The 21,061-nt window shown below is 41.6% G+C and overlaps 1 protein-coding gene across 2 annotated transcripts in view; it reads right to left on the bottom strand.

The window, feature by feature from the left end:
• Window positions 1–21,061, bottom strand: part of PLEKHD1 (pleckstrin homology and coiled-coil domain containing D1) — a 61,013-nt gene that overhangs the window by 31,339 nt on the left and 8,613 nt on the right. The window contains exons 4-9 of one of the 2 annotated variants that reach the window (XM_073552159.1): window positions 19,899–19,975; window positions 8,820–8,911; window positions 8,423–8,475; window positions 7,989–8,083; window positions 5,215–5,308; window positions 664–890 (exon numbers count right to left, since the gene is read on the bottom strand). In XM_073552159.1, coding sequence (XP_073408260.1) covers window positions 664–890; window positions 5,215–5,308; window positions 7,989–8,083; window positions 8,423–8,475; window positions 8,820–8,911; window positions 19,899–19,975 — 638 coding nt within the window. The remainder of the gene's footprint in view (window positions 1–663; window positions 891–5,214; window positions 5,309–7,988; window positions 8,084–8,422; window positions 8,476–8,819; window positions 8,912–19,898; window positions 19,976–21,061) is intronic. The other variant, XM_073552160.1, reaches the window with a different exon arrangement.

Below are 21,061 nucleotides of genomic sequence, written 5' to 3' on the forward strand. Positions count from 1 at the left end.
GGTATAACAAGCCGATGGGCCTTTAATGCTATACGGATTATCTCCCTAGACAAAAAATGTAATTTGCTGATTAAAATCATTTAGGAATTTATTTCTAATGACATTTGATGCTTTTTTCTTCTTGGAGAACCCCTTTAGGCTATGTGCACACGCTGCGGTTTTTGCTGCGGTTTTTGCTGCGGTTTTGGCCGCTGCGGATCTGCAGCAGTTCTGCAGACACTGTACAGTAGCATGTTATCCTATGTGATTTGCAATCTGCTGTGCACATGCTGCGGATTTTTAACTGCGGAAAAGCTGCGGTTTTGAATCCGCAGAAAGAAATGACATGTCACTTCTTTTCTGCGGATTCTGCTGCGGTTTACCATCTCCTCCAATTGTAGAGGTGATAAACCGCAGGCCAAGCCATAGGTAAAACCCCAGGTCATTTTACCTGCGGTTCCGCAGATAAAAAATCCGCAGACCAATCCGCAGCGTGTGCACATAGCCTTGCACCAGAAGCTTTGATTTAACAGCATGTAATATCAGGACACATTAATACCTTTTAATAATCCACTGTGAATGGAAAACGAAATTTTTTTGGCTTGGCCAGGACTCTACAGCATCTTACTTGAGCTAGGAAAGTCTATTTGAGCCTGATGTTTCTAGTCTGCAGAAGTATCTTACCCATGTTGTCTAGAGGCCACACAGTTTTTGAGAGGCCACACAAACTTTATGCACCTGCTTTCAGCCTGAAGCTTCTCCTCTAGTAATTTCTGCATCTTGTTCTCGATCTGCTGCAGGTTGCTATGTACACCTGGCCTAAGATTCTCCATGCGATTGCCTTCTGCATGAGCTGGATGCTGACTGGCTTCCAATATAGCTAGAGCCTTCTGCTTCTCCACAGACAGCTCCTATCAATAAGTAATAAATATGTGCACTGTATTAAAAACGACCACAAAGAGTCAACATTTATGTATTAGGTTACATGTATTATTTATCAAAGGAGTCTGATTGCCGGGACCAAATGGTCATTTATTTATGGTATATGCAATCGATAAGTCAACAGGGGTAGGCTCCTATAAGTCACTTGTATAGGATGCAAACATTTGCTAAAGAGCATTTCTAGGGCCTAAATATTATTGGTCTATTCAACGGACAGTTTGGGTTTACAAGCTGCTGCTACGAAAGTTTTTTGCCCAATTTTTCCAAAATTGTTTTACTGATCTAATCTCTGAGACCGTCCCTACCTCCACAGGAATATATTGCACATACATAGAGCTGTTCCCAGCCTCTATCTAAGGGCCCCGTCACACATAGCGACTCACCAGCAATCCCGACAACGATATCAACGTGTCAGGATCGCTAATGAGCTGTCAAACAGGCAGCTTCACCAGCGATCAGTACCAGCGACGCCGAGCGCACGGCGTCGCTGTGTACTTCACTTACCAGCGCTCTGATGCCGGGAGCTGGTAACTAAGGTACACATCAGGTTTCTAAGGGGCGTGCGTCATTTAGAAACCCGATGTTTACCTTGGTCACTAGCTCCCTGCATCAGCGCGCTGGTAACTAAGGTACACATCGGGTTTCTAGGTGCTGCGCGCCCCTTAGAAACCTTGCGCTTACCCTACTTACCAGCTCCTGCTCGCTGGTCTCTCGCCTGTCACACACAGCGATGCGTGCTGGCCAGCGGGAGACCAGCGACCCCAAAAATGTCCAGAAGTGTCCACAGCGATCAGCGCTACCCGGGAGGGGGGCCAGGGTCGCTAATAGCTGTCACACACAGCGATCTCGCTGGTGAGATCGCTGTTGCGTCACAAAATTTGTGACTCAGCAGTGATCTCGCTAGCGAGATCGCTATGTGTGACGGGGGCTTAAGTCCTATTCCCTTGCCACTGTTAATATGGATTGTAAGATGTCCCAGGTGTCAGATCCCCACCGATCAAACACTAATGGCAACTCCTCCGTAGAGATCAAACATTTTTCATCCAAAATAGCTTCCAAAAATACAGTTTTGTCAAAAAGGATGGCACAGTGTTAATGTGGCGCCCCTGAGGGTTCAGTCGCCACAGAGATACTGCACCTCCCCCTGAGGTGTGGTGCCCCACCATTCAGGTAAGGTGGAGACACCTGACCACACTCCAACACCTGCATCCCACACAACATAGTAGTGTAGCAAAGCACCTTTGGTGGCTGCCTGCTTGGAACACGAAAAGTGCTGGGAGGTGGGTGGAGCTTAGTCTGCACCAAAGAGAGTGGGAGATGATTAGGACACAGGCAGGCGAGGAGTCAGAGAGAGGATCCCCTGAGTGGGATAGATGAAGGAAGTGCTGCAGCAGACCTCAATGACCTAGGTCTGCTGGCACAGGAAAGAGATATTCAGAAAGCCTAATTCTCCATAAGAAAGATTGATTTACACGGAACGTAAGGAGAAGAAGTGAACTAAGGATTAGGGTTAGAGCAGAGCCCTTCCTCAAGTTCTAAGCGCATGGCCGGGGTCCGGTCCCCAAGGTTGTATGGATACTAATGGTCCTGCGACAGACACCGGAGGAATAGAAGTTATCACCACTTTATTCCCACACAAGACTTGGGGGCACAACAGCAACGAGAGTGAGCCGGGACTTAGTAGCAAGGAGTCCCCGAAGCAGGCTACAGCTGTCTGCCGTACAAGTAGAGTTCTAAGAACATCTGAAAGGAGGAACTCCAGTGTAACTCAGTACTGTGAGTACTTCACTACGAGCGCTAAGGAGGGAGACGTTCAGAAAAGGCACATATGTTGGCGGAGTGTTGGAACGGAGTACTTCATCTTGCCTGGAGGTTGGCTGAGCCCCTGATCTGGAGGACACAGCATGGATGCGGGCACCTGTATGCACAACAGACTGTGAGTAAAGCTTTGGAACTACATGCCCTGGTGTCCTCCGCTTATTCCTGCTCCAATCCACTCAGCACTGCTACATCTCTGTGCTGAACACTGCACCATTACGCTCTCCTCACTAGCTCTCCATCTACACTGCCCTGGGACTACAGCCCTGCCTGTGGAGGGCTACACCATCATTGCTGCACCACACCATCTGTCCCAGAGGATCTGTCTGCAGCGTCGGCTTAACATCTTCATTGCCGAACACCAGTGGTGGCATCACGAATCATTCACTAATAAATTTTAATCATCATCCACACATTCAACATTTCCCTTTTACAATGGACGCCCAGGGCCACGGAGAGGGTCACCGCTGCCGTGACACTTTCCATTGAAATCGACGGGCCCGGCTCAGAGTACCCCACGGCCCTGGCACGGCGAGGGCGATCCATTAAATTAACCTGGACTTTTTTATCATCTTTGACACAGGATCGGGTGTCTCACTCCATGAAATAATTTATTAACTAGTTCATTTATCCTCATTCCTGACCAGGCACATTTTTTGTATTTTTTTTGTACATGTGGTTTAAAGAGCTGTAAAAAAAAGTTCTCATTTGGAGAGTCAAGTAATTTTTTTGTCTTTTTTTCATGACACACGAGGCTTCATTTTTATGTCCCAGTCATATTATCTTTTTTCTGCTGATATTGGTGCCAAAATAAAAGAAATAATGTTCTTTCCCCCCCCCCACAAAAAGGACCACTACAATACATTTTAAAATTTGTTCTCCATTCTGTGGCAATAATTTTTGTATCACAATTTGGATTGACAGTGGCATTTTTATTTATTTGGGTTTTTTATTATTATTTTTACTATTATTATTATTATTATTATTAATTAACCTTTTGATTTTTATTCATCGATTCCTTTATTTATTTTTTATTTTACATACATTGAGATTTAAATAAGGTCATAAAAGACTGGGTGGAAGGGTGTATCTAAAAATGTAAATATTTTATTTTCATTTTATTTCCGACATAACTGGGACTGGTATATTATCCCCAGTTGCAGGGAAAATGCAGTGTCCTGGCTGGATAGCATTGTTGTCTGAGTCTCCTATGAGCCAGCAGCACTTGCTTCATCCCTATACATAACGATCACATGATCGTTGTGTGTAATGGCGGAAGCATGGTCAGTGCTTTCAATACTGCAGACACATAGCTTGTTTAGCACTGTGTAAACAGAGATCAAGAAGGCACAGATGGTAATAAATCGTCTCTCTGCCTTCTCTATGGGGACTCCAGCTGTTTACTATGACTGCTTGATCCCAACTCCTGCAGCTTCACGATCATGTGTAGCTGAGCTACTATGCAGTGACACCTCAGAATGTCACTGCAGAGTAGGAGTTGGACGGGCAAGTTTATGGTTGATCTGTAAAAAAACTCTTACAAACCGCTTTAGGAAATTAAAAAACTCCTCCAAAAATTGTTCAAAGAAGAAGTGTTATATGAGCTTATAAACAACGATTTCCATATAAAGTAGAACTAGGGTAAGAACAAACCTATTAAAAGTTTGAAAAGTAAAAATGTTTCCCAATTTTTTGGCCAATTTCAGGGGTGTGTTAAATGTAAAACTTATTTATCTAAATTTATTATTAGTGTATAACAAAATTATTTTAGACAGAATCACTGGGACACATAAAGCCGTTTCTAAGTTATTGTTAAGTAAAGTGCCACATCTGAATTTTCCAGCATAAAACTAGATTCACGGTCTCGCCACTTCTGCTGATTTTATTCAAGTGTAGAAAATGTAGAGATACGCCTTTTTTTAATAAAAATGCCTTTTTTTTAATAAAAATTTTCCCTCTGAAGTAAAATTGCATTAAGGTGTCGAGTGGCATTTTGGCAATGTGCCAGTTGTTTTCTTTCAGTGTTGGGGATTAAATTCAATTTCTAACTTAATAATTTAAATTTTATTTGTACGTGTCAAAAGTGTGGAAATTGGCCACCAGAAGTGCAAAATATAAAATAAAAGAAACAAAAAAAAAACCTGTTAGTGAAAGGTTTTAGTACCGGAATGGAGTTGGTATTGCTGTAGTTAGGTTATATTTATTAGGGCGCAGTCAGACGGCGGTATGACATCGGAATGCAGTGCACGGACTGGCCGTCAGCTCTCCCGACCCGGGCATGACAGCTGCATAGAAATACACAAAGCTATCACATTTTGGTCAGGAGAGCTGACGGCCAGTCCGTGCACTGCATCTTGATCTCACTCTGATTTATACCGCCATGTGACTGTGCCCTTCTTGTGACTCATAGTAAATATAATATGGACTGACAGCAGATTTTTATGATCATCACTGACCCTAATTTGAAGAACCTACTTCCATTGTCTTCTGCAAATTTTTTGCGAGGCTGCACAGTTCTAGTTTCTCCTCTCCTACTCCTTTCAGACAATGTACGGTAACATCCAGCTCCCTAAAATCAGAGAGTTGTAAAAAAAACAAAAAAAAAAAAACAACACAGGAAACATGGAAAGTATTACATGTACATAAAGTGAACAATAGCAGCAGAGATTGAGAATATAGGAAAAGTGACGCTATCAGAAGTAGTGTACATGGTCTGTATGGTCTCTGTATAACCAAACCTCCACAACTGATTGGGAGTTTTCTGCCTATGCAAAGTGTACACAGAAAGCTGCCAATCAGTGATGGAGGCGGAGTTATACACAGCTCAGCATTTAGAAAACTCCTAGTTCCGGAAAACATAAAACGGTGATTTTATAAAAAATGCAGCAAGCAGCCCAGTAAGTGACACACTGCTGGAATCAGGGTCTCTGCCCCTATATCATGCTGCTATGAGACGGACGGGTGGCAAAAACCTGATGAAAGTTCGCTTTAAATTTTCCTTATACAGTTCAATTCTATTTTCATCGTTTAAATATCTCCATTTGCACTTAGAGGATAGAAATATTCCTGCTAATTGAGACTGAAAACCTGCACAGACCCAATACTTATTAGAGGTACAGGTTTTCTTCATTTGTAGGAGTTTAGCTAATTCTCATATATGGAGGATGGGTAATGACTTTTTGAAACTGAAAGAAGCACTTCCAACAATTTCTATTATTAGCTAATCCTGTGTAAATGTGTGTAATGTTGTGTAAGTGCGGTAATATACTTACTGATCACTGCCTTTCCCGTTTCCACCGGTGCTCAGGTCCTCTTCTCACTCATATTATGACATCTATTCTGATTTGATGGATCACGCTGCTCTCTGTGTGCTCCGAAAGGAGCTTTTACAATGTAAGTCTATGGAGCGTAAGATCAAGGGACCATAGGATTATATTGTAATAGGGACTTCCATCTCATGAACAAAGCGCAGTGGGATCATCTAAGTCGGCATAGAAGTCACATGACTGAGAAGAGGACTGGAGTGCTGCTGGAAAGACAGCGATTGATAAGTATATTACCATAATTACACAAACAATTACAAAGGTTTAACTAATAAAAAGTATTGGGAGTGCTTCTGTTAAAGAGATTGTCCAATGGGGCAATAAGGGGGATGCTGTAGGCTAAATAGCAGCTGTGAGCACAGATGATGTGAATGAAACAGATGGGCATGTTTAGTGATTGTCTTCATTCTGAGGCCAATAGTCACCAAAGGAGTTTTGGAGAATAGAGCAAAAATGAGAATTTTCTTTACCTCTTAGCAGAGGGTGGATAATGGCTTTTCAATCAGATGATTAGACAATCACTTTAAAATAAAATTTTCTGCAGACATCACCAGACAATATTGGTGTGTGTAGGTGTTGTAGCAGTGCAAGCAAGAAGATTGTCTTTTCTTATCTACAGACATACACTCACTGGCCACTTTATTAGGTACACCATGCTAGTAAGGGGTTGGACCCCCTTTTGCCTTCAGAACTGCCTCAATTCTTCGTGGCAGAGATTCAACAAGGTGCTGGAAGCATTCCTCAGAGATTTTGGACCATATTGACATGATGGCATCACACAGTTGGCGCAGATTTGTCGGCTGCACATCCCTGATGCGAATCTCCCGTTCCACCACATCCCAAAGATGCTCTATTGGATTGAGATCTGGTGACTGAGGAGGCCATTTGAGTACAGTAAACTCATTGTCATGTTCAAGAAACCAATCTGAGATGATTCGAGCTTTATGACATGGCGCATTATCCTGCTGAAAGTAGCCATCAGATGTTGGGTACATTGTGGTCATAAAGGGATGGACATGGTCAGCAACAATACTCAGGTAGGCTGTGGCGTTGCAACGATGCTCAATTGGTACCAAGGGGCCCAAAGAGTGCCCAGAAAAAATTCCCCACACCATGACACCACCACCACCAGCCTGAACCGTTGATACAAGGCAGGATGGATCCATGCTTTCATGTTGTTTACGCCAAATTCTGACCCTACCATCCGAATGTCGCAGCAGAAATCGAGACTCATCAGACCAGGCAACGTTTTTCCAATCTTCTACTGTCCAATTTCGATGAGCTTGTGCAAATTGTAGCCTCAGTTTCCTGTTCTTAGCTGAGAGGAGTGGTACCCAGTGTGGTCTTCTGCTGCTGTAGCCCATCTGCCTCAAAGTTCGACGCACTGTGCGTTCAGAGATGCTCTTCTGCCTACCTTGGTTGTAACGGGTGGCAATTTGAGTCACTGTTGCCTTTCTATCAGCTCGAACCAGTCTGCCCATTCTCCTCTGACCTCTGGCATCAACATGGCATTTCCGGCCACAGAACTGCCGCTCACTGGATTTTTTTTCTTTTTCGGACCATTCTCTGTAAACCCTAGAGATGGTTGTGCGTGAAAATCCCAGTAGATCAGCAGTTTCTGAAATTCTCAGACCAGCCCTTCTGGCACCAACAATCATGCCACGTTCAAAGGCACTCAAATCACCTTTCTTCCCCATACTGATGCTCGGTTTGAACTGCAGGAGATTGTCTTGACCATGTCTACATGCCTAAATGCACTGAGTTGCCGCCATGTGATTGGCTGATTAGAAATTAAGTCTTAACACACAGTTGGACAGGTGTACCTAATAAAGTGGCCAGTGAGTGTATATATGTAGCTGAGGATTCGCTAGAAACATGATTTACTTAGACAGCATCGAAAAAAGTGTTTAGAATCGGAAACTTAACTGCTTGATTTTCTCTTGCTCCATTCTCAGCTCTTGTACAAGATCCTCAAACCGATTTTTTTCAGTCTCCAGAACCTGATTTAATTTTTCCAGCTCCTTTGGAATATAAGCGATAAGTGAATCCATGTAACTACAGTTATAACAGTCAAGCTAAAAATCAAGTTAAGGACATATCCGGCACAGTCCCAGCATTCAATATGGCAGCCAAGTCTGGTCATTTCCCACTGAAGCTATTGGGACTTCTGGAAAAGCAGAAATGACTTATATCACAACTGCGCTATGGGCCGGGTCATCGTTTTGATGGCAAGACATACCGCAAAGATGCTGAGGACTTCATGTCTCAGAGGGACGTGTGTTGTGTACAGAGAAAAAATCTACCTATTTGGAAATAAAAGGTAACAGCATAAATCCATTATTTCACAATGGTTATATCACCTCTTTCTGTTCGCGCTGTGAACACAGTTCTTCTGTTTCCTCCATCAGTTTGTCTACAAGAAAAAAAAAAGAGAAAGAAGTGAAACAAAAGCGAAATATTAGCACAAGTCAGTGATGCTCTCTTCACATCACTGCCGGTAAAACGCACACAGGATAGTTACGTTGAGAAGACGTCTCAGCAGATATACCCAACACAAGGCTGTGGCCTCTCTCACTGAACAGGGATACAATAGGATAAGGTGCCCATAAGCTCCTATTACAAAAAGACAAGTATACATGGACATCTCCGGGAGAGAGGTCTTCTCTAATAAACTGTAAATTCTATAGTCATGTTAAACACATTGTAGCAGTATTTTAATTGTGTTTTATAAAACGTTATACTATAATGCACACCAACCAAAATATTCCTGTCTCTCCTTGGCTAGCTGCAGGCCCTGAGCCTCCAAGCTCCCGATCATTGCCTCACCCAGCTGGGCGTTCTGCCAGGTCCTACAAGGAGGTAAAGGAATATGCATTAGAACTTTGTGCCTCCGCTGCTGCTCATGGTGCCGTTATCAAGCAAATCATACAGCAAGATAGATGTACTAAGCCGGGACATGACGGAGCAACATATGAAGAAACTGCCTAGAGCTACTAAGCTGATGATTTATCAATCATTATATTAGTATATGCAGTTCGATCCAGAAATATTTGGACAGTGGCCGAATCTTCCTCATTTCGGCTCTGCATACCACTAATTTCTAGTTAACCCCCATCATGACCATTGACGTCCTTGTACATCAAAGGTCATGTCACTGCCTTTGATGCAAGCTCATGTCACTGCCTTTGATGCAAGCTCCGACGCTGAGCCCGCATCTTTCCCTGCATTTTATAGCCATCACGTGCCTTTAACTGCCATGGGTGGAGCGGTGTGTCATCCGCAGCTGTTAATCTGTTCCGCTGTCAATCACTGAAAGTGGGATTTAACATGCGCATGTCGTAAGCGCGTTACAAATTCTGCTCACAGGTGCCCCTGTCAAGTGATCACTGGGTGGAGATAGGTCGCCATGACAGCCAGGGGTCTGCAAAGGACCCCCCTGCCTGTCATTGTACGATCTCTTGTGAACGCTGGCTCGTGGCCTGCATTCATAGGAGATCGTGATTTCTGCTATACATAGCAGGGCTGAAGCTCTGCTATGTATTGCATAGGCAATCGGATGATAGCTGCTTCAAGTCTCCTAAGGGGACTATTGAAGTCAGTAAAAATTGTGGAAAAAAAAAAAAAAAAAGTTTTTTAACAAATAAAAAACCCCACAAAAGTTCAAATCAACCCTCTTTTGCCCCACTGAAAATAAAACAATAATAAAAAATACACACATTTGGTGTTGCTGCGTTCAGAAATGTTCACTCTATCAAACTATAAAAACAGTGAATCCGATCAGTAAACGGCATAACGAGAAAAAAAAAATCTAAATTAAATGACAGAATTATGTGGTTTTGGCAGCCACAACAATGCAATAAAATGCAAAACATGGTATCTACTACAAAATAGTATCAAACGTCAGCTCAAACCGCAAATAATAAGCCCTCACCTAGCCCCAGATCCCGAAACATGAAAACGCTACATCTCGGAAAATGGTGACATAAGTGAAATTTTGTTTTCCAAGTTTTGGAATTTTTTTTTTCCACCATTTAAATATAAGAGAACCTATGCATGTTTAGTATCTGAGTACTTGTACTGACCTGAGGAATCATATTGTCAGGTCATTTTTACCATCTAGTGAATATGGTAAATAAAAAATAAAAAAAAACACAATTATGGAATTGCACTTTTTTTTTTAAATTTATCTGCACTTGGATTTTTTTTTTTACATTTTCCAGTATTGGTCAAATCAATGGTGTCAATAAAACTTCAAATAGTCCTTCAAAAACACAAACCCACATATGGCTATTTGGCTTGAAAAAAAAAGTTATGGCTCTTAAAAGAAGGGGAAAAAAAGCTGAAGGGCAAAAATGGAAAATTGCAAGGTCTTAAAGGGGTTAAAATGAAGCAACTGAGATGCAATTGAAGTATAAATCTCAAGTTTAATTTCAGGGTCTGAACAAAAATATTCTGTGAAAAGTTTAGGAATTGCAACCATTTTTCTACAAATCCACCTCATCCTCCACTTTCTTCTTCAAATCATTCTGGTACAGGTTAATCTTGGTTTCATCTGTTCACAGAATGTTTTAACAGAACTGGGCAGGCTTCTTTAGAAGTTTTTTTCTGGAAAAGCCTAATCTGATCTATTTTGAAGACTGATTAATGGTTTGGAGTAAACCTTCTGCATTTGCTCTCATGACTTCTTCTCTTGGGTGGCTGTTGTGAAGGGGATTTTCTTCACCAAGGAATGGATTCTGCAATCTTCCACCATTGTTGGCTTCCATGGATTACCAGGGTCTTTTTAAGCTCCCAAGCTCACCAGTGAGCTCTTTTTTCTTTTTGCAGAATGTGCCAAACTGTTGATTTGACCACTCCTAACATTTCTGCTATGTCTCTGATGGATATCTTCTTTTCCTTCAGCCTAATGATGGTGTGCTTCACTTCTATTGAGCGCTGCTTTGACCGCATATTTTGGATTCATAGCAACATCTTCCAAATGCAAATGTCACACCTGGAATCAGCTCCAGACATTTTACCTGCTTAGATGATGATGGATCAACAAAGGTGTAGCCCATGTAGTCCATTAAAGAGCTTTCGAGATAATTGTCCAATTACTTTTAGTCTCTTCAAAGTGAGGCAGCTACATATTAAAGAGTTGTAATTTCTAAACCCTCACTACAATTAGAATGTGATACCCATAAATTAAAGCTGAGAGTCTGCACTTTAAGTCCATATTGATTATATAACTGTATATTAACCCCTTAATGTCCATTGATGGGCATAGCCCAACATGGCAGGATATAAATTCCTGCACCATGACGGACTATGCCCGTGACAGTTCCGTGCTGACAGCTGTCACAGACAGCTGACAGGCACGGCAAGAGGTGCGGGGACCCATGCCGTCGGTCCCCGCACCCAGAGCGCTGTGATTGGTCAGTCAATCTGACTGACCGATCACAGCATGACCGTGCAGGAGATACTGAAATTTCAGCATCTCCTGCCCAGTAAGTGCAGGAGGTCAGCGCTGCCAGTGGCTGAGCTTTCTGCACTACAGGAGCGGCATCCGCACCACCCCTGACTGCTGCAATCGGGCACGATCGCAGCATTCGGGGGCTCCCTCTGCCTTCAGATCGGCATCCCCGCGATGTAATCACAGGGCCCAATCTGTGCCATGATGACACGGGGTTGTCATGACAACCCCCGGGTCATCCAGCTATGGAAAGACTCTGAGACCATTCTCACAGCATGGTTTCAGCAGCTTTCAGCATAGGGTATAATATATTGCAATGCTGAAACATTGCAATGTATTATACCTGCAAATCAAAGTGAATAAGTGAAAGTGGGGGTTCAAAGTGCTCACCACACATCTAGATAAGTTTCTTGGGGGATCTATTTTCCAAAATGGGGTCACTTGTAGGGGGTTTCCACTGTTTAGGCACATCAAGGGCTCTCCAAACGCGACATGGCATCCGATCTCAATTCCAGTCAAAAAAGTCAAATGGTGTTCCTTCCAATCCGAGCTCTGCCATGCGCCCAAACAGTATTTTACCCCCACATATGGGGTATCAGCATAGTCAGGACAAATTGCACAATAACTTTTGGGGTCCTGTTACCCCTGGGAAAATAAAAATTGGGGATGAAAAGATCATTTTTGTGGCAAAAATATGATTTTTCAATTTTACAAGTCTATGTTATAAACTTCTGTTAAGCCCTTGGGGGTTCAGAGCTCTCACCACACATCTAGATAAGTTCCTTGGGGGATCTAGTTTCCAAAATGGGGTCACTTATGAGGGGTTTCCACTGTTTAGGTACATCAGGGGCTCTCCAAACGCGACATGGCGTCCGCTCTCGATTCCAGCCAATTTGACATTCAAAACCTCAAATGATGCTCCTTCCCTTCTGAGCCCTGCCGTGCGCATAAAAAAAGGTCGGCCTCCACACATGGGGTATCGGTGTACTCAGGAGAAATTGCACAACAAATATTGTATTTCATTTTCTTCTGATTCCCTTGACAAAATTTTAAAAAATTGTGTTTGAAGTAAAATTTGGGGGAAAAAAGTTTAATGTTCATTTTTTTCTTCCATATTGCTTCAATTATTGTAAAGTACCTAAAGGGTAAATAAACTTCTTGAATGTGGTTTTGAACACCTTGAGGGGTGCAGTTTTTAGAATGGTGTCACTTTTAGGTATTTTCTGTTATACTGACCCCCCAAACTCACATCAAATGTGAGGTGGTCCCTAAAAAAAATGGTTTTGTAAATTTTGTTGGAAAAATGAGAAATCGCTGGTCAACTTTTAACCCTTATAACTTCCTAACAAAAAAAATTGTTTCCAAAATTGTGCTGATGTAAAGTTGACATGTGGGAAATGTTATTAACTATTTTGTGTGACATCACTCTCTGATTTAAGGGTACAAAAATTAAAATTTTGGAAACTGCAAAATTTTCAAAATTTTTGACAAATTTCCAATATTTTCATAAACAAATGCAAGTCATATCGAAGAAATTTTACCACTAACATGAAGTACAATATGTCGCGAAAAAACAGTCTCAGAATCAGTGGGATCCGTTGAAGTGTTCCAGAGTTATAACCTCATAAAGTGACACTGGTCCGATTTCAAAATTAAGGCCTGGTCTGTAACCTACAAAGTGGCTTGATCCTTAAGGGCTTAAATATGTTTTGGTAAACAGCTAAAATGACAAAACTTGTGTCACTGTCCAAATATTTCTGGACTTAACTGTATATGTATGTTAGTGAATAGAAAAATAATGCACCAAAAATAGTATTTTATATTGCATAGAGACATTGGATAATTTTTGGACAGCCAATGGTGTCCTAATATTGTGACACAGATAATTGACATAGTATGCTGCTCTGTTACCACTTCATGTGAACATACAGCAATAATCAAAGTTTAAACTCACCTGTTCTGTTCAAGTAATGAAAAAAAGAAAAAAAATACCAGCTCACCCTCAATTGGCATACCGTAATAGAGCACGGACTACAAGGGACCACTTGTGAGCAACATAGAAAAAAATGGAAAAGTCCAGCTGATGTGAAGGCTATTAAACTTTAATTCAAAATTGGTAAAATTGACCGGACATCAAGATACTGCAGCAACGAGTTTCGAACTCCTGCCGTGTTCTTTGTCAGAGCTAGTAATGTTTAATAGCATTTACATAAGCTGGGCTTTTCCATTTTTTTTATCTGTTCAAGTAATGTTTTTTCTTGTTCTTATTGGAATGTGTAGATTGTAGATTATGACTGAAGGTAGAATTACAGCAAAGGAGCAAATATGGAAATGAGTAAAGAAACAAATCCAAATATGTGTTAAACCTTAGGTTCCTCAAAGTAACCCCCCATCTCCTTTACTGTGATGACAGCTGTACACCCTCTTAGGCCGGGGTCACACTAACCGACGCAAAATACGGTCAGTATTTTACATGCGTAATACGCATGAATGGCCCCTAAACTGTGCTCCGTATGTCATCCGTAATCAAGGTGTGGTCGCGTATTTTGCGCATGTCAGCATCCGTATGTAATCTGTATGGCATCCGTATGGTGAGATTTTCTCGCAGGCTTGCAAAATGGACATATAATGGAGCCCTATGACAGGGTTTATAACAGAAACCAAAGAATAGATATAGACACATAGAATACACACATATATATATATATATATATATATATATATATATATATATATATATATATATGCATTCTATGTGTCTATATCTATTCTTTCGTTTCTTTATTAAACCTGTCAGTGTGAGTTTACTGTATAGCGCACTGAATTGCCGGCTTTTCTAAAAGACACCTCGTGCGTATTTCTCGCAAGTCACATGTGTGGTCCGTGTGTAATCCGTATTTTTTGCGCACCCATAGACTTGCATTGGCGTATTACGGCCGTAGTACGCTGACAATCGCAGCATGCTGTGATTGGCACGGAGCGTAGGATACGGATGAGAAATATACGGCTGGTGCGAGTGACCCCATAGAGAATCATTGGTTCGTGTCTAATGAGAGCTTTTAGCGCCTCTCACTCGCCCGTATTCCTCGCCAGTGTGACTCCGGCCTAAGCATTCTCTCAGGCAGCTTCATCAAGTTGACACCTGGAATGGTTTCCAGTGAACAGGTATGCCATGTCAAGAGTTCATTTGTGGAATCACCAGCCTTCAGAAAGTGCTTGCGACTATCAAGTGTTTTTTGCAGAGGCAATGCAGTGTTGAGCCCTAGTCCACATCTGTTCTAATCCGGAATATGGCAAGAAGCACTCAACAATGTAAAGAAATGAGAGGCCATAATTACTTTGAGTCATGAACGGTCAAACAATCCGTGAAAACTGCTAGTACCTTGAAGGTATGACCAAGTACATTAATGAAAACCATCAATTGCTATGATGAAACCGATTCTCATGATGAGCCCTTGAATTAGAAGTTTAAGAATTACCTCTGCTGCAAAAGATAAGTTCATCGGAGTTATCAACGTCAAAAATCAAGTATTGACACTACCTCAGATAACAGCCCTCATAAATGATGCACAGACATCAAGTAGTAGACACATCTCAACATCAATTGTTCAGTGGGCATTGTGAGAAGCAGGCCTATATGGCCACATTTCTGCAAAGAAGCCACTACTAAGGACAACAAGCAAGAAGAAGAAACTTGTTTGGGCCAAGCAACACAAGGACTAGATAATAGATCAGTGGAAATCAGTACTGTGGTCTGATGAGACAATATTTGAGATTTTGGCACCAACTGCCATGCTTTTGGGAAAAGCAGAAAAGGTGAGAGTATGGTTTCTACATGTGTGGTGCCCACTGTGAAGAATGGAGGGCGAGGTGTAATGGTGTTGGGGGCCTTGCTGGTGACTCTGTTGGTGATTTGTTCCAAATATAAGCCACTCTTACCCAGCATGGCTACCACAGTGTCCTTGTCATCCCATCTGGTCTGTCCTTAATGGGATCATCATTTGTATTGTAACAGGACAATGACCCAAGACACACCTCCACTCTATGTAAGGATTATGCAATCAAGAAGGTGAGGGATGGCATGTTGCGACAGTTGACATGGCCTCCAAAATTATCTGACCTCAGTTGGGATGGCTTGCGATGAGTTGGATGCAGAGTGAAGGCAAAGTAGCCAACAAGTGCTCAGCTCCTTTTGGAACTCCTGCAAAACTGTTGGAAAGCCAATCCAGGTGACTACTTGCTAAAGATCCTTGGGAGAATGCCAAAAGGGCTGTGTAAAGCTGTCATCACAATAAAAGAGGGGTAACTTTGAGGAATCTAAGGTTTGACACATATTCTGGATTATTTCTTTACTCTTTGTTTCCATATATGTTCCTTTGTGATTTTGCTTCCTTCAGTCTGAATCCACTATGTGCACATTCCAATAAGAAGGCTAACTATTGCATGAACAGAACAGGCGAGTCCAAATTTTCGACGGATACTATATCCTGAATATAGCAAACTTTGGAGTCCAAAATTTGCATGAGTTTAAAGTCTCTTTTCAGCCTCTGGAATGTCACTGACATTCACTGACATTCTGGATCCTTTAGTGTAGCCAAATATTAGTAGTCCATTTAGTAGTATTAGTAGTCTGTCTGGCATCTGGCCTTTCTAATAAGTGTCAGGTCGTTTCAAATGTGATGTCAGATTTCCAAGAACAGAAATCTCTGAGTTTTGCGAAAGGGGTGGAGGAGTCTATTTTATTTTCTAAAAATGATAGGTTTCCATTTTACATCAATCAATATTAAAAAGAAACAAGGAGTCACACAACAATAAGCATCAACACTATTCCATACTAATATACTGGAATTATTTTTCCTATGTGCTTGTGTCATTGCTGACAGACATCATCTATGACCAATAATAAGAAACCATATATAATAGGTAAGGGTTGGAATGTTACAGTGGCATGTAAAAGTTTGGGCACCCCTGGTCAAAATTACTGTTATTGTGAAGAGTTAAGGAAGTTAAAGATGAAATCTAATATATAACGCTCAATGTGGGTGTGTATGTATGTATGTGTGTATGTCCGGGATAGGGATCCGCACCGTCGTAGCTACAGCCACAAAATTTGAAAACCGAAAAAAGAGAGATATGAACTCCAGTAGACAAAATATAACAATCTTTATTACATGTAAAAATACATATATTACATAAATATTAAAAAGGTGGGAAACCCAATTAGAAATACCACCACCCACAAGTCCACTACAAAAGGATACACCAAAAACCAAGGCACGGTGCTGCTCTTACATAGCCGCCAGATAATGCGGGAGTAATGGGCACAAACATCCCCAAATGTATTAATCACTAAGATTCCCCATAAGCAGGCACAGTGTCCCAATACAAAAGAATAACATACCTTCTGTGGGTGGTGATATAAGCCCCATCTAAATCTAATATATAAAGCTCAAAGTGTGTATGTATGTATGTATGTATGTATGTGTGTATATGTGTGTGTGTATGTCCGGGATAGGCATCCGCACCGTCGCAGCTACAGCCACAAAATTTGGCACAGTCACACGTCTGGACCCCGAGAGCGTCCTAGGCTATGTTGTGAGGTGAAATTTTAACCCCGCGCGCTCCAATTCACCAAACAATTTTGCCCCTATCTACATAATGGGGAAAAAGTGTGTGCGTGTCAAGCCCCACCCCTCATTATGATGTCATAATGGTTGCCATGGCAATGCTGATGTCATCATAGGTTGCAAGCCCTGCCGCTCATTATGATGTCATAATTTTTGACTATGGGATGGAGGATGTGTGATGGGTATATGGGCACTGGACTATGGGATGGAGGATATGTATGACGGGTATATGGGGACGGGACTATGGGATGGAGGATGTGTGATGGGCATATGGGCACTGGACTATGGGATGGAGGATATGTGTTACGGGTATATGGGCACGGGACTATGGGATGGCGGATATGTATGATGGGTATATGGGCACGGGACTATGGGATGGAGGATATGTATGATGGGTATATGGGCATGGGATTATGAGATGAAGGATGTGTGATGGGTATATGGGCACTCGACTATGGGATGGCGAATATGTATGATGGGTATATGGGCATGGGACTATGGGCTGGAGAATATGTATGATGGGTATATGGGCATGGGACTATGGGATGGAGGATGTGTGATGGGTATATGGCATGGGACTATGGGATGGAGGATTTGTGATGGGTATATGGGCATTTGACTATGGGATGGAGGATATGTATGATGGGTATATGGGCATGGGACTATGAGATGAAGGATGTGTGATGGGTATATGGGCACTCGACTATGGGATGGCGAATATGTATGATGGGTATATGGGCATGGGACTATGGGCTGGAGAATATGTATGATGGGTATATGGGCATGGGACTATGGGATGGAGGATGTGTGATGGGTATATGGCATGGGACTATGGGATGGAGGATTTGTGATGGGTATATGGGCAATCGACTATGGGATGGAGGATATGTATGATGGGTATATGGGCACGGGCTTATGGGATGGTGGATATGTATGATGGGTACGTGGGCACGGGACTATGGGAAATGGCAAATTATAATTTGCTATAACTAACCACAGTTAGTAACTATGCCCGGGCAGCGCCGGGCTCTTCAGCTAGTTATCTATAAAAGGCCTAAAGTTAAAGATGACACATATCCTTTGTATTTTAAGCTATATTGACATTTTTTACATTTTAAAAATTTCAAAAATGAAAATGCACCGATACAAAAGTTTAGGCACCCTTGAGATTTGCTCAGATAATGTTGACCAAGGTTTCAGTCCTTAATTAACCTGTTAGGGTCATGTCTTGCTCACTAGCATCGTTAGGAAAGGCTAGGTGATGCATATTTCCCAGCTTTATAAAAAAACAACCTCCTCTAACCTTGTTCCAAAAAAACAGCAGCCATGGGTTCTTCTAAGAAGCTGGTTTGGACTCTGAAAATGAAAGCAGTGGAGAAGGCTATAAGAAGATAGAAAAGTGTTTTCAAGTTTCCCTTTCCTCAGTTCGAAATGAAATTAAGAAATGGCAGTTAACAGGAACAGTGGAGATCAAGATAAGGTCTGAAAGACCAAGCAAATTTTAGTGAGAGCTGCTTGTAAGAGAGGCAAATCAGATCCCCTACTTTACTGCAAAAGACCTTCAGAAATATTTATCAGACTCTGGAGTTGTGATGCATTGTTCTTCTGTTCAGAGTCTCCTGCACAAATATGGCCTTCATAGAACAGTCAATGGAAGAAAACCTCTCCTGCGTCCCCACCATAAAATTCAGCATAAGAAGTATGCAAGAGAGCATCTAAACAAGCCTGATGCATTTTGGAAACATTTTTCCTGTGGACCGATTAGACTAAAATTGTTTGGCCATAATGATCAAAAGTATGTGTGGAGAAAAAAGGGCACAGAATTTCAGGAAAAAAAAAACATCTTGCCAACCATTAAGCAAAGGGATGGATCAATAATGTTTTGGGACTGAGTTGCAGTCAATGGCACAAGGAACATTTCACAGGTAGAAGTAAGAATGGGTTCAATGAAATTTCAACAAATTCTTGATGCAAACATAACACCATTTGTAAAAAAGCTGAAGTTGAAAAGAGGATGGTGTCTACAAATGGATAATGATCCTAAACACACGTCAAAATCCACAATAGACTACCTCAAAAGGGACAAGCTGAAGGTTTTACAATGGCCCTCACAATCCCCTGATCTGAACATCATTGAAAATCTGTGGCTAGACCTCAAAATAGCAGTGCATGGAAGACGACCCAGGAATCTCACAGAACTGGAAGAATTTTCCAAGGAAGAAACAAGAATTGAAAGACTCTTGGCTGGCTACAAAAAGTGTTTACAAGCTGTGATACTTGTAAAAGGGGGTGCTACTAGGTACTAATCATGCAGGGTGCTCAAACTTTTTCATCAGCCGATTTTTCTTTTTGTAATTTTTAAAATGTAAAAAAAAATCCCAATTTTTTTTTTTGCCTAAAGTAAAAAGAAAATGTGCCATCTTTAACTTTAGACCTTTTAGAGATCATTTCATCTTCAACTTGCTTAACTGTTAAAAATAACAGTAATTTTGACCAGGGGTGCCCAAACTTTTACATGCCACTGTATGTGACCACTATTGTCTGGCTTTACTCATTCATATTTGACTGTTGTAATAATCAAGACAAAATAGCAAATTAACTGGATTCAAATATGACCCGATAAAATATTTGGAACAAAGTATTGTAATGTTCACAGCTGTGATTGGATTGTAAACGTCATTACAGTGAATAAACTTGTTTTATTGCTTTTTTCCCCTTTTTTTGGCAGGACAAAAGCAGAAATATTCTTACACTTACACTTTGCCAGATTCATGCAGCATTTCCAGCCATTGACTTTGCTCAAGCTCAGACTCCGCTGCCAGCAGTATGTTCCCCTGCAAAGTAGAATTAGAGAGCTGCAGAGTTTGGAGGCAGAATACTGCACAAGATATTCTAGCCTACGACTGTATATACCCTCCCCTCAGCTTTAAAAAGAAAAAAAATCTTATCTGTACAATGCTAAATCCCATTCTTTTTTGTGATGTGTGAACCTGTGCAGGGCTTTCCCCATTAAGGGTCACACTATACTCGTAAATAAGGAAGAAATCACATTGTCCTACAAAGGCAAGAAGAAAGAGCTGGAGGGAATGTGAACATCTAGATTCCATAGCGGTTAATGCACAATGTGGACAAAGGTATTGGGACACATCTTTAATCAATGAATTCAGGTTTTTTTTCATTCAGTCCTATTGCCCATGTGTATAAAAATCCAGCCCCTCACCCTTCCGTCTGCCGTTACTATCTTTTGTGGCAGTATGGTTACTTCTCAAGATCTCACTGATACTTGTAATGGGAGCCACCGGTGTAATGATTCGTTTTGTGAAATTTCTTGCCTCCTAAATATTCTGTAATCACTTGTGAGTTATATTATTGAAAAGTGTAAGGAACCGCAGCAAGTCACCCATGAAGTGGAGACCACGTAACGTTACAGAGTGGGGTCACTGAGTGCTGATGTAACAAGGGTGTCACATCCCCCTGGAAGACCCAGAGTTAGGCGGTCACATTGGGTAGTGAATCGCAAGTCTTCTTTAGAGATGGTGTGATTTGTGTCCCATATTAAACGGATTTAGTTTTCTCTGATGCTGAAGAGGTTAACGACCCTTTCTATGCTGGTCAGAAACATGCAGCTCCATTTCAGCTGCTTCTGATCTGGTCATTACCTCTTTCTATAAAACTGATCAGACCTTCTTGTCCCTTCCAGTGAAAGATTTGTCTTCCTGTTCTGTGTGCTAAAGCTAAGTGGTTGGCGTAATGTTGTAGTAGTAGTGTTCTGTAGTTTGCTGTAGTACGTGAGTGTTTATCTCGTGCTCCCTTTCCCATTTAGTTTATTCCTCCCTGTCCCTGTCCTCCTCCCTATTGTTTGGTTAGTGATTTTGTATAATAGAGGTTTTCTGTTATCTCGTTTTGTCCTGTTTACTTTA

This window comes from Dendrobates tinctorius, unplaced genomic scaffold (genome assembly GCF_039654945.1).
Source record: "Dendrobates tinctorius isolate UK_male_01 unplaced genomic scaffold, ASM3965494v1 ptg000186l, whole genome shotgun sequence".
In the NCBI taxonomy this organism is placed as follows: domain Eukaryota; kingdom Metazoa; phylum Chordata; class Amphibia; order Anura; family Dendrobatidae; genus Dendrobates; species Dendrobates tinctorius.